Raw genomic sequence first — 13,424 nt, 5'->3', positions numbered from 1 at the left:
GAGAGGTCACGTCATCAAATCTCCAGGAATACGTCCAACCAGACTCGGGAATCCTAGGTTCAAGTAGGACTGAAGGGCTGAATGGCCTTTTTTTTTCAGTTTCTGTGTTGTGACCTTACACATCACACTGGAACAGCGGGCTGATTAAATCCACCAGTTAGTGTATCACTCAGTTTCTTTCTCACCAGCTGCTGTCCCGAGAGAACCTCCAGTAAATCCAGGAGCCTGTGTCCATCCCGAAGATCCTGGAACAAGTCCTGGACAACAGATGGGGTCTCGTGCTGTCAAAATACAAAAGCAGAATTTAACTCTGATGATACTGCAGCTACGCGGCTCCCTTCTACATCCCAGCATAGCTCAATGAGTAGCATGCTCGCCTCTAAATTAGAAGATTGTGGGTTCAAGTCCCGCTCCAGAGACTTGAGCCTATAATCTAAGACAGCATCCTTAGGACCTAGGGTGCACTGCACTGTCAGAGGTGCTGCCTTTCAGGCGAGATGTTAAACTTCTCAGGTTGATGCAAAAGATCCCAAGGGCCCTAGCCAATATTCATGTTAACCAACTCACTGAAACAGATGATCTGGTCATTATCACATTGCCGTTTGTGGAATCTTGCCATGTACAAGTTGGTTTCTGGGATTGCCGCATTACAACCGCGACTACATTTCAAATGCACTTCATTGGCTGTAAATTGCTTTGGGATGCCCCGAGGTTATGAAAGGCGCTATAGCAATGCAACAGACACCAGCTGCGCATCTTTCTTACCTTTGCTAGCTGTGTGTTAACCCAGTTTGTGAAAGTCCGTTTCTGAATCTGTTCATGATCAGCTGTAACATAAGATATGCGTCCAGCTATGAAAGCAGAATTAATTCTCACACCACAATGAGCTCATTGCAGTAACAGCAACTTATTACATGCCTGCCTGGACATGGACACACATACACTCACTCACACATAAACAACCCATCACTAGTTCTTTTGCGATGACACCTGTGGGAGATTACTTGGAGGGGACTGGCCATTAAACCTCTCTTTTGACCTGCTGGTCATTCTTTAATTGAAATCATCCTCAATTGTTATTACAGAGAGTATACAAACCCTCTATTACAAACAGACTCCAATAACAATGGTACACAGACCCCTATTACAATGGTACACAGACTCCAATAACAATGGTACACAGACTCCAATAACAATGGTACACAGACCCCTATTACAATGGTACACAGACTCCAATAACAATGGTACACAGACTCCAATAACAATGGTACACAGACCCCTATTACAATGGTACACAGACCCCAATAACAATGGTACACAGACCCCTATTACAATGGTACACAGACTCCAATAACAATGGTACACAGACCCCTATTACAATGGTACACAGACTCCAATAACAATGGTACACAGACCCCTATTACAATGGTACACAGACTCCAATAACAATGGTACACAGACTCCAATAACAATGGTACACAGACCCCTATTACAATGGTACACAGACTCCAATAACAATGGTACACAGACCCCTATTACAATGGCGCCCAGATCCTATCACAAATGGTGATTCAATCTCCATGCAACGTTGCCACACGTCACACAACAGTGAGGGTTAGAACTGCTGGGATTGGATATTGTACCTACTAGAGATGTGTACATTTGCCAGGTTTATCCTAACTGTCCCACGGGAACCCACACACGCACACAGACACACTTAAACACAAACAGGGCCTCCTCACTATAAGGTGAGACAGACTTACCCTGGTGATACTGGAAGAAGCTAGTTACCAGATTCACATACTTAACACTCGCAGACTTATCCCCATCAGTCATTTCACCAAAACACTCTACTTGAAACATTTACAGGTCATTTCTTTTGGTGCCCAAGTGATGTCATTCACTAAATGCCAATTGTATCAGCTCCAAAAATAAATCCCAATGTAAAGAATGGAAATATTGATTTCCATTTCCAGCCTTCAACTCTGAGGACAGAGGCAGCTTCTGCGAAACTATTGTGGCTCCTTGGGCTAGCTCTGCTCAGTGGCTGTCGAAAACAGCCATCCACCACACAACCTACAAATAGTACTTAAAGTGTGATTAACAGTGTGAAAGATCACACTTCAAGCAGAAAGTGATGCATTTTAATATGCCCTCCTGCACAACGGTGCAAAACCATTCAGCAGGTCAAACCATCATTTTTTTTTTTAATTTTTCAGTGTAAATCAGCCCCCTACTTTCTTTTTTAAATCCACTGAAAATTTGGGAAATGTTAGATGATGAAAGAGTAACATCCAACTAGTTCACTTTCTACCATCCTGGTATTACATGCTACAATGATAATGGAGTTATTGACTAATCACAATGATCAATATCTATCAATGAGTCAATAACAGACCCAGACATGAGGTGAGGAAAACCCCCAGTGGTGGAGAGCTTTGGGAACCATAGGTTCAAACTCACCTACTCCTCCAGAGCCTGTTACACTCACCACATGGGAGTGGGACTAATTTGATAGCTCTTTCAAAGAGCAGGCACAGGTACGATGGGCTGAATGGCCTTCTGTCTCAGTTTCCTCATATAGACCCAGCCCGGGTATGTGCTGAGTTAGCCCATTTCAGCTAGGACAGCAGTTAAATGTCTCAGTTGGCCTCAGGACCCATGGATTGGAGAGGTGGAGATCAGCCAAGGTTCCTGCTCCTTGGAATATTCAATGACTTGTGCTGGTGAGTGTACAAGACAGCAGCTCAACTGTGATAGCCCTTGCATGCATGCCCCTTCTGACACTCAAGGGGTGGAAACTGAGCAGATGGACAGTTAAAGCTGCCCCGGGGGGACTGATTCTTTTCCTGATTTTAACCTGCTCTCTGAGCAGATGAGAAGACACCCACTGGAAACCAGTGCGATCCTGCCTAGTGGCAACATTAGAACAGGAGGAAGCCATTCAGCCCCTCTAGCCTGCTCTGCCATTCAATTAGATCATGACTGATCTGTATCTCAACTCCATTTGCCCGCCTTATCTCCACATGTGTTGACACCCTGCCCTAACAAAAACATAAATCATTGTCTTGAAAGTTTCAATTGACTTCCAGCCTCAACAGTCTTTCGACAGAGAGAGTTCCGGATTTCCAGTGCCCTTTGTGTCATAAACTGCTTCCTGATTTCACTCTTGAATGGCATGGTTCTGTTTTAAGATGATATCTCCTAGTTAAAGATCCTCAGTGTTAACACTATAGCAGTAGACGAGTTTGGAGATAACAGCAGTGCTGTTTGTGATATACATAAATGATTTGGAGGAAAGTATAGGTGGTCTGATTAGCAAGTTTGCAGACGACACTAAGATTGGTGGAGTAGCAGATAGTGAAGGGGACTGTCAGAGAATACAGCAGAATATAGATAGATTGGAGAGTTGGGCAGAGAAATGGCAGATGGAGTTCAATCAGGGCAAATGCGAGGTGATGCATTTTGGAAGATCCAATTCAAGAGTGAACTATACAGTAAATGGAAAAGTCCTGGGGAAATTTGATGTACAGAGAGATTTGGGTGTTCAGGTCCATTGTTCCCTGAAGGTGGCAACGCAGGTCAATAGAGTGGTCAAGAAGGCATTCGGCATGCTTTCCTTCATCGGACGGGGTATTGAGTACAAGAGTTGGCAGGTCATGTTACAGTTGTATAGGACTTTGGTTCGGCCACATTTGGAATACTGCGTGCAGTTCTGGTCGCCACATTACCAAAAGGATGTGGATGCTTTGGAGAGGGTGCAGAGGAGGTTCACCAGGATGTTGCCTGGTATGGAGGGCGCTAGCTATGAAGAGAGGTTGAGTAGATTAGGGTTATTTTCATTAGAAAGACGGAGGTTGAGGGGGGACCTGATTGAGGTGTACAAAATCATGAGAGGTATAGACAGGGTGGATAGCAAGAAGCTTTTTCCCAGAGTGGGGGATTCAATTACTCGGGGTCACGAGTTCAAAGTGAGAGGGGAAAAGTTTAGGGGGGATATGCGTGGAAAGTTCTTTACGCAGAGGGTGGTGGGTGCCTGGAACGCGTTGCCAGCGGAGGTGGTAGACGCGGGCACGATAGCGTCTTTTAAGATGTATCTAGACAGATACATGAATGGGCAGGAAGCAAAGAGATACAGACCCTTAGAAAATAGGCGACAGGTTTAGATAGAGGATCTGGATCGGCGCAGGCTTGGAGGGCCAAAGGGCCTGTTCCTGTGCTGTAATTTTCTTTGTTCTTTGTTCTTTGTATCAGTGTTACAATAAGCAGCCCGTTTGACTCGCCCAACTAGATCTATCAGTCAGCAAGTTCATCAAATCTTGCTGGAGGCAAATATGTTTAAGACCATAATGAATATTTTTGAATTTCTCTGCAATTCAGTGTTGGATTACCCCCTTGCTCTAGGCTCCATGCTACGTGTGTGAGCATGCACAAAGTGCTCACAGGCCATTCATTCCATTCAAACTGCGACTGTTATCTTTTCTGCACATTAGGGATCGCCAATCCTCCAGGATTGCACGGGAGTCTCCAAGAATCAAAGATTCATCTCCTGCCGTGTGCAAACCCAGGATGTAAGACACAGGGAATTAACAAGTGAATTGAGTGTCTTTTCATTTTCTTTAAACCAGAAGTTACAGAACAGAAACAGGCCATTTAGCTCAATCAGTCTCCGCCTGTGTTTGTGCTCCATTCAACCATCCTCCACCATCCGACTTCATCTCCCCCTCCCCACCCCCATTACCACAACCTTCTAGTCCTTTCTCCGTGGTGTTTATCCAGACTCCCCGTAAATACATCTATATCATTCTCCTCAGCTATTCCATGTGGGAGTGAGTTCCACATTCTCACCACTCTCTGCTAAAGAAGTTTCTCTTGATTTCCCTACTGGATTTAATAGCGACTATCTTAAGTTTATGGTCCCTATTTCTGGTCTTGGCTTCTCAACAAGTGGAAAAATTTAGAATCATAGAACGGTTACAGTACAGAAGGAGGCCACTCGGTCCATCATGACCGTGCTGGCTCTCTGCAAGAGCAACTCAGCTTGTTCCACTTCCCCCCCCCCCCCCCCCCAACCTTTTCCTCATAGCCCTGAAAAATTTTTGCTTTTAAAATAAATATCTAATTCCCTTTTGAAAGCCACAATTGAATCTGCCTCCACTACATTCTCAGGTAGTGCATTCCAGATCCGAACCACTTGCTGATTAAAACGTTTTTCCTCGTGTCACCACTGGTTCCTTTGCCAATCGGTGTCCTCTGGTTCTCAATCTTTCCACCAATGGGAACAGTTTCTCTATCTACTCTGTCCAGACAAAGAACAAAGAACAGTACAGCACAGGAACAGGCTATTCGGCCCTCCAAGCCTGCGCCGATCTTGATGCCTGCCTAAACTAAAACCTTCTGCACTTCTGGGGTCCGTATCCCTCTATTCCCATCCTATTCATGTATTTGTCAAGATGTCTCTTAAACGTCATTATCGTACCTGCTTCCACCACCTCCCCCGGCAGCAAGTTCCAGGCACTCACCACCCTCTGTGTAAAGAACTTGCCTCGCACATCCCCTCTAAACTTTGCCCCCCTCACCTTAAACCTATGTCCCCTAGTAACTGACTCTTCCACCCTGGGAAAAAGCTTCTGACTATCCACTCTGTCCATGCCGCTCATAACTTTGTAAACCTCTATCATGTCGCCCCTGTACCTCCGTCGTTCCAGTGAACGACCCCTCATGATTTTGAACATCTCTATCAAATCTCCTCTCAACCGTCTCTTTTCCAAGGAGAACAACCCCAGCTCTTCCAACCTATTCACACAACTGGTTGCTAGGATTAGGAACTAAAGGCCTGCTCGGGTCTGCAAATGAAACCCAACCCGAGCCCGACAGAACCACATCCGACCCCGAGCCTGACAAAACCAGGGCGGCACAGTGGCGCAGTGGTTAGCACCACAGCCTCACAGCTCCAGGGACCCGGGTTCAATTCTGGGTACTGCCTGTGTGGAGGTTGCAAGTTCTCCCTGTGACCGTGTGGGTTTCCTCCCGGTGCTCCGGTTTCCTCCCACCGTCAAAGACTTGCAGGTAATAGGTAAATTGGCCACTGTAAATTGCCCCTAGTGTAGGTAGGTGGTAGGGAATATGGGATTACTGTAGGGTTAGTATAAATGGGTGGTTGTTGGTCAGCACAGACCCAAAGGGCCTGTTTCAGTGCTGTATCTCAAAAATAAATAAAAAACCACATCCGACCCCAAGCCCGAAAGAACCACATCCGACCCCAAGCCCGACCCTTTCATTTTTCCCAACCCGACCACCGGAATAAAGTTGATTGTATTAAAGAGGTTGTGCTCTACCTTGGATGGAATCGCTCACTGCAGACTAGTGCAGAGTATTTCCCGCCTTGACATCCTGGCTGTCACTGTGTCCGACCCGGCCCGAGCCCGAATGCTGGACCCAGAAGAGCGACACATGTCGTCGGGTCCTATCGGGTTCGGGTCGGGTAGCCATGATCTATGAGGAACGTCATTCTCATGAATCTTTGCTACACCTCCTCCAAAGCCTTCACATCCTTCCTAAAGTCTGATACCCAGAATTGGACACAATACACCAGTTGAGCCAGAACCAGTGTTTTATAAAGGTTCACCATAACATCCTTGTTTTTGTACCTTATGCCTTTATTTATAAAGCCCAGGAGCCCTTATACCTGATTAACTGCTTTCTCAACCTGGCCTGCACCTTACTTTTCCTGATATATATTAATGACCTAGACCTTGGTGTACAGGGCACAATTTCAAAGTTTGCAGATGATACGAAACTTGGAAGCATTGTGAACTGTGAGGAGGATGGTGTAGAACTTCAAAAGGATATAGACAAGTTGGTGGAATGGGCAGACAGGTGGCAGATGAAGTTCAATGCAGAGAAATGTGAAGTGATTCATTTTGGTAGAAGAACATGGAGAGACAATATAAAATGAAGGGCACAATTCTAAAGGGGGTGCAGGAGCAGAGGGACCTGGGTGTATATGTGCATAAGTCATTGAAGGTGGCAGGACTGGTTGAGAGAGTGGTTAATAAAGCATACAGTATCCTGGGCTTTATTAATAGGAGCATAGAGTACAAGAGCAAGGAAGTTATTTTGAACTTGTATAAGACACTAGTTTGGCCTCAGCTGGAGTATTGTGTCCAGTTCTGGGCACTGCACTTTAGGAAAGACGTGAGGACATTGGAGAGAATACAGAAAAGATTCACGAGAATGGTTCCAGGGATGAGCAACTTCAGTTATGAAGATAGATTGGAGAAGTTAGGACTGTTTTCCTTGGTGAACAGAAGGCTGAGAGGTGATTTAATAGAGGTATTCAAAATCATGAGGGGTCTGGACAGAGTATGTAGGGAGAAACTGTTCCCACTCGTGAAAGGATCGAGAACGAGAGGGCACAGTTTTGGTAAAAGAAGCAAAAATGACATGAGGAAAAATGTTTTCACACAGCGAGTGGTTAAGGTCTGGAATGCGCTGCCTGAGAACATGGTGGAGGCAGGTTCAATTGAAGCATTCTACAGGGAATTAGACTGGTATATGAAAAGGAAGAATGTGCAGGGTTACAGGGAGAAGGCAGGGGAATGGAACTGGGAGAGTTGCTCTTTCAGAGAGCCAGTGCGGACATGATGGGCTGAATGGCCTCCTTCTGCACTGTAACAATTCTGTAATTCCGTGATTCAACGATTTGAGCATATATGCCCCCAGATCCCTCTGTTCCTGCACCCCTTTTAGAATTGTATCATTTATTTTATATTGCCTCTCCTCATTCTTCCTACCAAAATGTATCACTTCACACTTTTCCTCATTAAATTCCATCTGCCTCTTGTCTGCCCATTCCACCAGCCTGTCCATATCCTATTGAAGTTTATCAGTGTACTCCTCACAGTTCACAATATTACCTAGTTTCGTGTCACCACAAATTTTGAAATTGTGCCCTGCACATCCAACTCTAGGTCATTAATGTATAACAAGCAAAGCAGTGGCCCTAATACCAACCCCTGGGGAAATTAAATGCCTTTTGGAAGTCCATGTACACCACATCAACTGCATTACCCTCATCAACCCTCTCTGTTACTCCATCGACATACTCAAAGTTCAACACGATTTGCCTTAAAAAGAAAACTGGTGCTGGCTTTGCTTAATAAATCCACATTTGTCCAAGTGACTATTAATTTTGTCCCAGATTATTGTTTCTAAAAGCTTTCCCACCACCATGTTAAACTGACTGGCCTATAGTTGCTGGGTTTATCCTTATACCTTTTCTTGAGCAAGGGTGTAACATGTGCAGTTCTTTAGTCCTCTGATACTCTCCCCCGTATCTAAAGGAGGATCAGAAGATTATAGCCAGTGCCTCCACAATTTCCACCCTTACTTCCCTCAGTGTCTTTGGACGCATCTGATCTGATCTGGTCTGGTCTTATCGATGTCTACCCTGTCAAACCCCATCATCATATTAAAATCCACTCCTCAGGCTTTGTTCTCAAGAGAAGAGACCCCCCAATCCTATTCCACCTTTCTTGGTAGTTATAGCTAGACATGTGCCAACTGAGTGGAGGTTTTTGGTGGGGGAGAGGGGGGGTGGAATGGGGGAGTGGGGTGCAGTTGGGGCGTGGGGAGAGGGAAGGCTGTTCGATTAGGAGGTGGCTGAAGACAGGAGGTCATGTGATGTCACTTCCAGGAATATTTCCAACCAGTCTTGACCGCCTTACTTTCACCCTCGATAAAGATGTTCCCAACCATCCCCGCCTCCCACAGCAGTCGGTGTAGAACAGCCAGTAAATAACTTCAGCTAACGAGACCAGAGGGTCTCACTTTGGACTGGCAGTCAGGGCTGAGATCGTCAAGCTCAGCTACAGCGGATGGAGCGGTGCAATTGCTTCCTGGCCTCCCCGGGCTGGGGCTGGAGAACAGAGCCAGGGCACATGCTCCTTGCTAAATATAGGCATCAGGTGAAGAAGGCAGGATTGGGCAGGATTGTAACAGCTGCCACAGCTCAATATCCAGCCAACACTCACGACCCCATATTGCTTGATCGAGGTACAAGATGGTCGCTGGACCTGTAGATATGTACCCTAGCAGGAGGCAGCACTTTCAGGAGTCGGGGCAGGGAGAAATTACACAGCAAATGACACTGTTTGCATCTGTTTTCATCCACCGTAAATCAGTTTGCAACTCAGATTCCGAAAGGCATTCAGCAATAACCTGCCGGTAGCTGTGACCTATGATGCTATTCAGCAGTAGGTCAACTCTAGCTTTAGGTAAAGCAGTCTGCAGAAAGTGAGAATGTTTAATCCTGAGACCACAGGTGAATGGGAAAGGGTTTGGCCCATTGGGATTCCATAAAATGGAATGGAATACAGGTTTGTTAAAATATCAGTGTGCTTGTGTTTCTGTTGTTAATATAGTACAGTTCCACCCAATCAACGAGTTATTTTACATTTGATCACAGGAAGGAATAAGGATTTTAGTTTAGTTTAGAGATACAGCACTGAAACAGGCCCTTCGGCCCACCGAGTCTGTGCCGACCATCAACCACCCATTTATACTAATCCGACACTAATTCCATATTCCTACCACATCCCCACCTGTCCCTATATTTCCCTACCACCTACCTATACTAGGGGCAATTTATCATGGCCAATTTACCTATCAACCTGCAAGTCTTTGGCATGTGGGAAGAAACCGGAGCACCCGGAGGAAACCCACGCAGACACAGGGAGAACTTGCAAACTCCGCACAGGCAGTACCCGGAATCGAACCCGGGTCCCTGGAGCTGTGAGGCTGCGGTGCTAACCACTGCGCCACTGTGATTTATTCTGAACTTCAGTAACTTCTGGTGAATATTCAACTTCTCATTGATGGTTTGAGCAGCCACATACACTGGAGGTGAATTATAACACATTCAGGACTTTAAATCTTCACCATCATCCTGCCCAACACAGCTAATGACTGTACCTGTACAGGGAGAGGCAGAAGACAGAGGGTTTTCCCAAGTACTTTTGGGACACTTTTCTGAATTAGCACTACCAGCTGAGAGCCTTGTCTACCAATTTGGAAAATCACAGAACTGCTCTCCATGATCTATTCCTCCCAGTATCTTCCCACATTTCCTGAGTGACCATTGTTCCACACAGGGCAAATCTTCCTCCCTCCAGGGTATTGTTGCAACAAGGGACATTGAACTATTATGGGTGGCACAGAGCTCCTCAGCTTGGCACTCGCCAGAGTGTCAAGAGTAGGTCTCAGCCGCTCCTGGTCTTTCCCCATCATCAGGTGCTGAACACTCCCGGATGAAAATAATGGTCACCTTTATAAGTCACAAGAGGCACAAGATACAACCTTTAGAATAAATCTGGGCTGAATCCCCTGGCACTCCACACAAAGAATTGTGGAAATCTGAAACACTCTCCCCAAAAACATTTGTGAGGCTGGGAGAAAAAGTCGGCCATCAAGCACCTAACTATTCTAATCCCATTTTCCAGCACTTGGCCCGTAGCCTTGTATGCTATGGTGTTTCAAGTGCTCATCTAAATACTTCTTAAATGTTGTGAGGGTTCCTACCTCTACCACCACTTCAGGCAATGTGTTCCAGATTCCAACTGCCCTCTGGGTGAAAAACATTTTTCCTCAAATTCCCTCTAAACCTCCTGCACCTTACCTTAAAGCTATGCCCCCTGGTTATTGACCCCTCTGCTATAGATAGATATTGAAGCAAAGTCAGTAGATTGAGTTAAAATTAAGAACAGGCATGGTTTAATTGAATAGGATTCACAGGCTTGAGGGGTTGAATGGTCTTTTCCTGTTAAAGCCCCAGTCTTCAGACACAAATACCCAGGAGATTTCATACAGAGTAAATAATAGATGCTCCAAGTAGGTGGTGCCGTGATTAGATTACTGGGCTCATAATCTGGAGGCCTAGACTAATAACGTGTTCAAATTTGACTGTGAGCAGTTTGAGATTTTTTTAATTGTTTAAATTTAGAAATAAAAATCTGGTGTCAGTAAAAGTGATCAGAAGCTTTTGAATCGTCATAAAAATGCAACTGGTTCACTAACGGTCAGAAGAATACCTGCCACCCAACCCCCTCTGGCCCACATGTGACTCCAGACCCACCACCAAATTGCCTTCTGAAATAACCTGGCAAGCCAGTCACATCCCCAAATTAAAATTAAAATTGCGGTGTTAATTCAAGGGACTTGGAGCTGAGGCTGTGGTAAACCGTAACCCTGACCCCACCCCATACACCATTCTCCACGGCAGATGATAAACAATGAACCTAATCATTAACAGGGCAGACAGAGAGAAGTAGGTCAGAGCACAAAGGCATCATTGTTATCAGCTCTGTAGGATCCTCAGACACAACACAACATGGCAAGTGTATCTCAGCCTCACGCTCCAGCGGAGGGGGAGTCAGCAGATTAAACCCTCCGAGATCTGGCCCACCCCCACCCACAGTTCACTCACTGAACAGCTACAGTTACCTGAGCAGCGACACCCACCCATGCCCCAAAACTCCAGCTCAGTTTCACTTTGCTTTATAAGTAAGTCTTGCGAGCAAGACTCCTGGGTGGCCCAGCTGAGTGATGTCAGGGCCATCAATATTCCAAGCTGAAGGTGAAACCCATAACTTGGAGAAACGTTTATGCGAGAGACGAAGGCACTCTAACACTGCTGGATTTACACTTCACACTTTGATGCCTAATGGGAATGTCCATCGGGCTGAAGTTTGGTTCTCCTTCAGGTTAGTGTGTTGTCTTTGTGCTCAGGCAATAATCTCCCTGGGACAGGCAACACCTTCAGGGAAGATGGGGAGAATGGCACGAATGAGAGAAAAGAAAGCGCGAGGAAAAACATTTTCACGCAGTGAGTGGTTAGGATCTGGAAAGCACTGCCTGAGAGTGCAGTGAAGGCAGGTTCAATCGAGGCATTCAAAAGGGAATTGGATTGTTATCTGAAAAGGAAGAATGCGCAGGGTTACGGGGAGAAGGCAGGGGGTGGCACTAGGTAAAATGCTCATAAAGAGAGCCAGTGCAGACAAGATGGGCCGAATGGTCTCCTTCTGCACTGTAACAATTTCGTGACTCTGTGATCTTAGAAATGAGCAAAATAGTGGCACAGAACATGCATTACATCCAAACCTGTCCGTGATACATCACTGTTGTATTGTGCAAGCTGGACTGAAGAAAAGCTTTTTCAAAGGTCATAGGAACAGGAGGAGGCCATTCAGCCCCTCGAGCCTGTTCCACTATTCAATTAGATTATGGTTGATCTGTATCTTAACTCCATGTACCTATCTTGGTTCCAAAACCCTAACTCAACAAAAATCTATCAATATAATAAAAGCAAAATACAGCAAAAGCTAGAAGTCTGAAATAAAAACAGAAAACGCTGGAAATACTCAGCAGGTCTGGCAGCATCTGTGGAGAGAGAAACAGAGTTAACGTTTCAGGTCAGTGACCTTTCATCAGAACTGGCAAAGGTTAGAAATGTAATAGGTTTTCAGCAGAGTAAAGTGGAGCTTGATGAGGGGGAAGAGAACAAAAGGGAAGGTGTTTAATAGAACAGAGGGCCGGAGAGATTAACTGACAAGGGGGTCATGGGGCAAAGGCAAAGAGAGTCTGCTAATGGTGTAGTGAAAGACAAAGCATTAGTGCAGAGAGAGTGTTAATGACAGAATAATGAACAGCCCTAGCCAAAAGCACAAATATGGAAAATCCAGTTTAAGGCAGGCACATGGTAAAAAAATTATAAAACAAAATAATAATTTAAAAAAGGGCCAGTCATGCTCTGAAATGATTTCAGACTGAGCGGAGGTGTTCTGCAAAGCGGTCAGCCAGTCTGTGTTTGCTCTGTTCTGATGATACAACTTTCCACAACAGCCCTTCTGACATGTCTTCCTCTTTCCTCAACCAAGGATTCCCCCCCACTGTGGTTGACACGGCCCTCAACCCATTTTCCGCATTTTCTGCCCTCATCTCTTCCCCTCCCTCCCAGACCCACGACAGGGTTCCCCTTGTCCTCATTTCCACCCCACCAGCCTACACATCCAAAGGATCATCCTCCACCATTTCCGCCACCTCCAGCATGACGTCACCAAATGCATCTGAAGGGACCTTCCCTCCGTGACACCCTGGTCCACTCCTCCATTACCCCCAACACCTCGTCCCCGTCCCATGGCACCTTCCCATGCAATTGCAGGAGGTGTAATACCTGCCCATTTACCTCCTCTCTCCTCACTATCCCAGGCCCCAAACACTCCTTTCAGGTGAAGCAGCGATTTACTTGTACTTCTTTCAATGTAGTATACTGTATTCGCTGCTCACAATGTGGTCTCCTCTACATTGGGGAGACCAAACACAGATTGGGTGACCGCTTTGCGGAACACCTCCACTCAGTCAGCAAG

At 45.8% G+C, this 13,424-nt stretch overlaps 1 protein-coding gene across 1 annotated transcript in view; it reads right to left on the bottom strand.

The window, feature by feature from the left end:
• Positions 1 to 8,760, bottom strand: part of LOC137374040 (nesprin-2-like) — a 133,581-nt gene extending 124,821 nt beyond the window's left edge. Inside the window, exons 1-4 of the mRNA XM_068039824.1 lie at positions 8,730 to 8,760; positions 4,886 to 4,936; positions 766 to 827; positions 186 to 281 (exon numbers count right to left, since the gene is read on the bottom strand). Coding sequence (XP_067895925.1) covers positions 186 to 281; positions 766 to 827; positions 4,886 to 4,936; positions 8,730 to 8,760 — 240 coding nt within the window. The remainder of the gene's footprint in view (positions 1 to 185; positions 282 to 765; positions 828 to 4,885; positions 4,937 to 8,729) is intronic.
• Between the last annotated feature and the right edge of the window lie 4,664 nt (positions 8,761 to 13,424).

The sequence above is a fragment of the Heterodontus francisci genome, chromosome 9 (assembly GCF_036365525.1).
Source record: "Heterodontus francisci isolate sHetFra1 chromosome 9, sHetFra1.hap1, whole genome shotgun sequence".
In the NCBI taxonomy this organism is placed as follows: domain Eukaryota; kingdom Metazoa; phylum Chordata; class Chondrichthyes; order Heterodontiformes; family Heterodontidae; genus Heterodontus; species Heterodontus francisci.
This window is presented reverse-complemented; position numbering and strand designations above follow the sequence as displayed.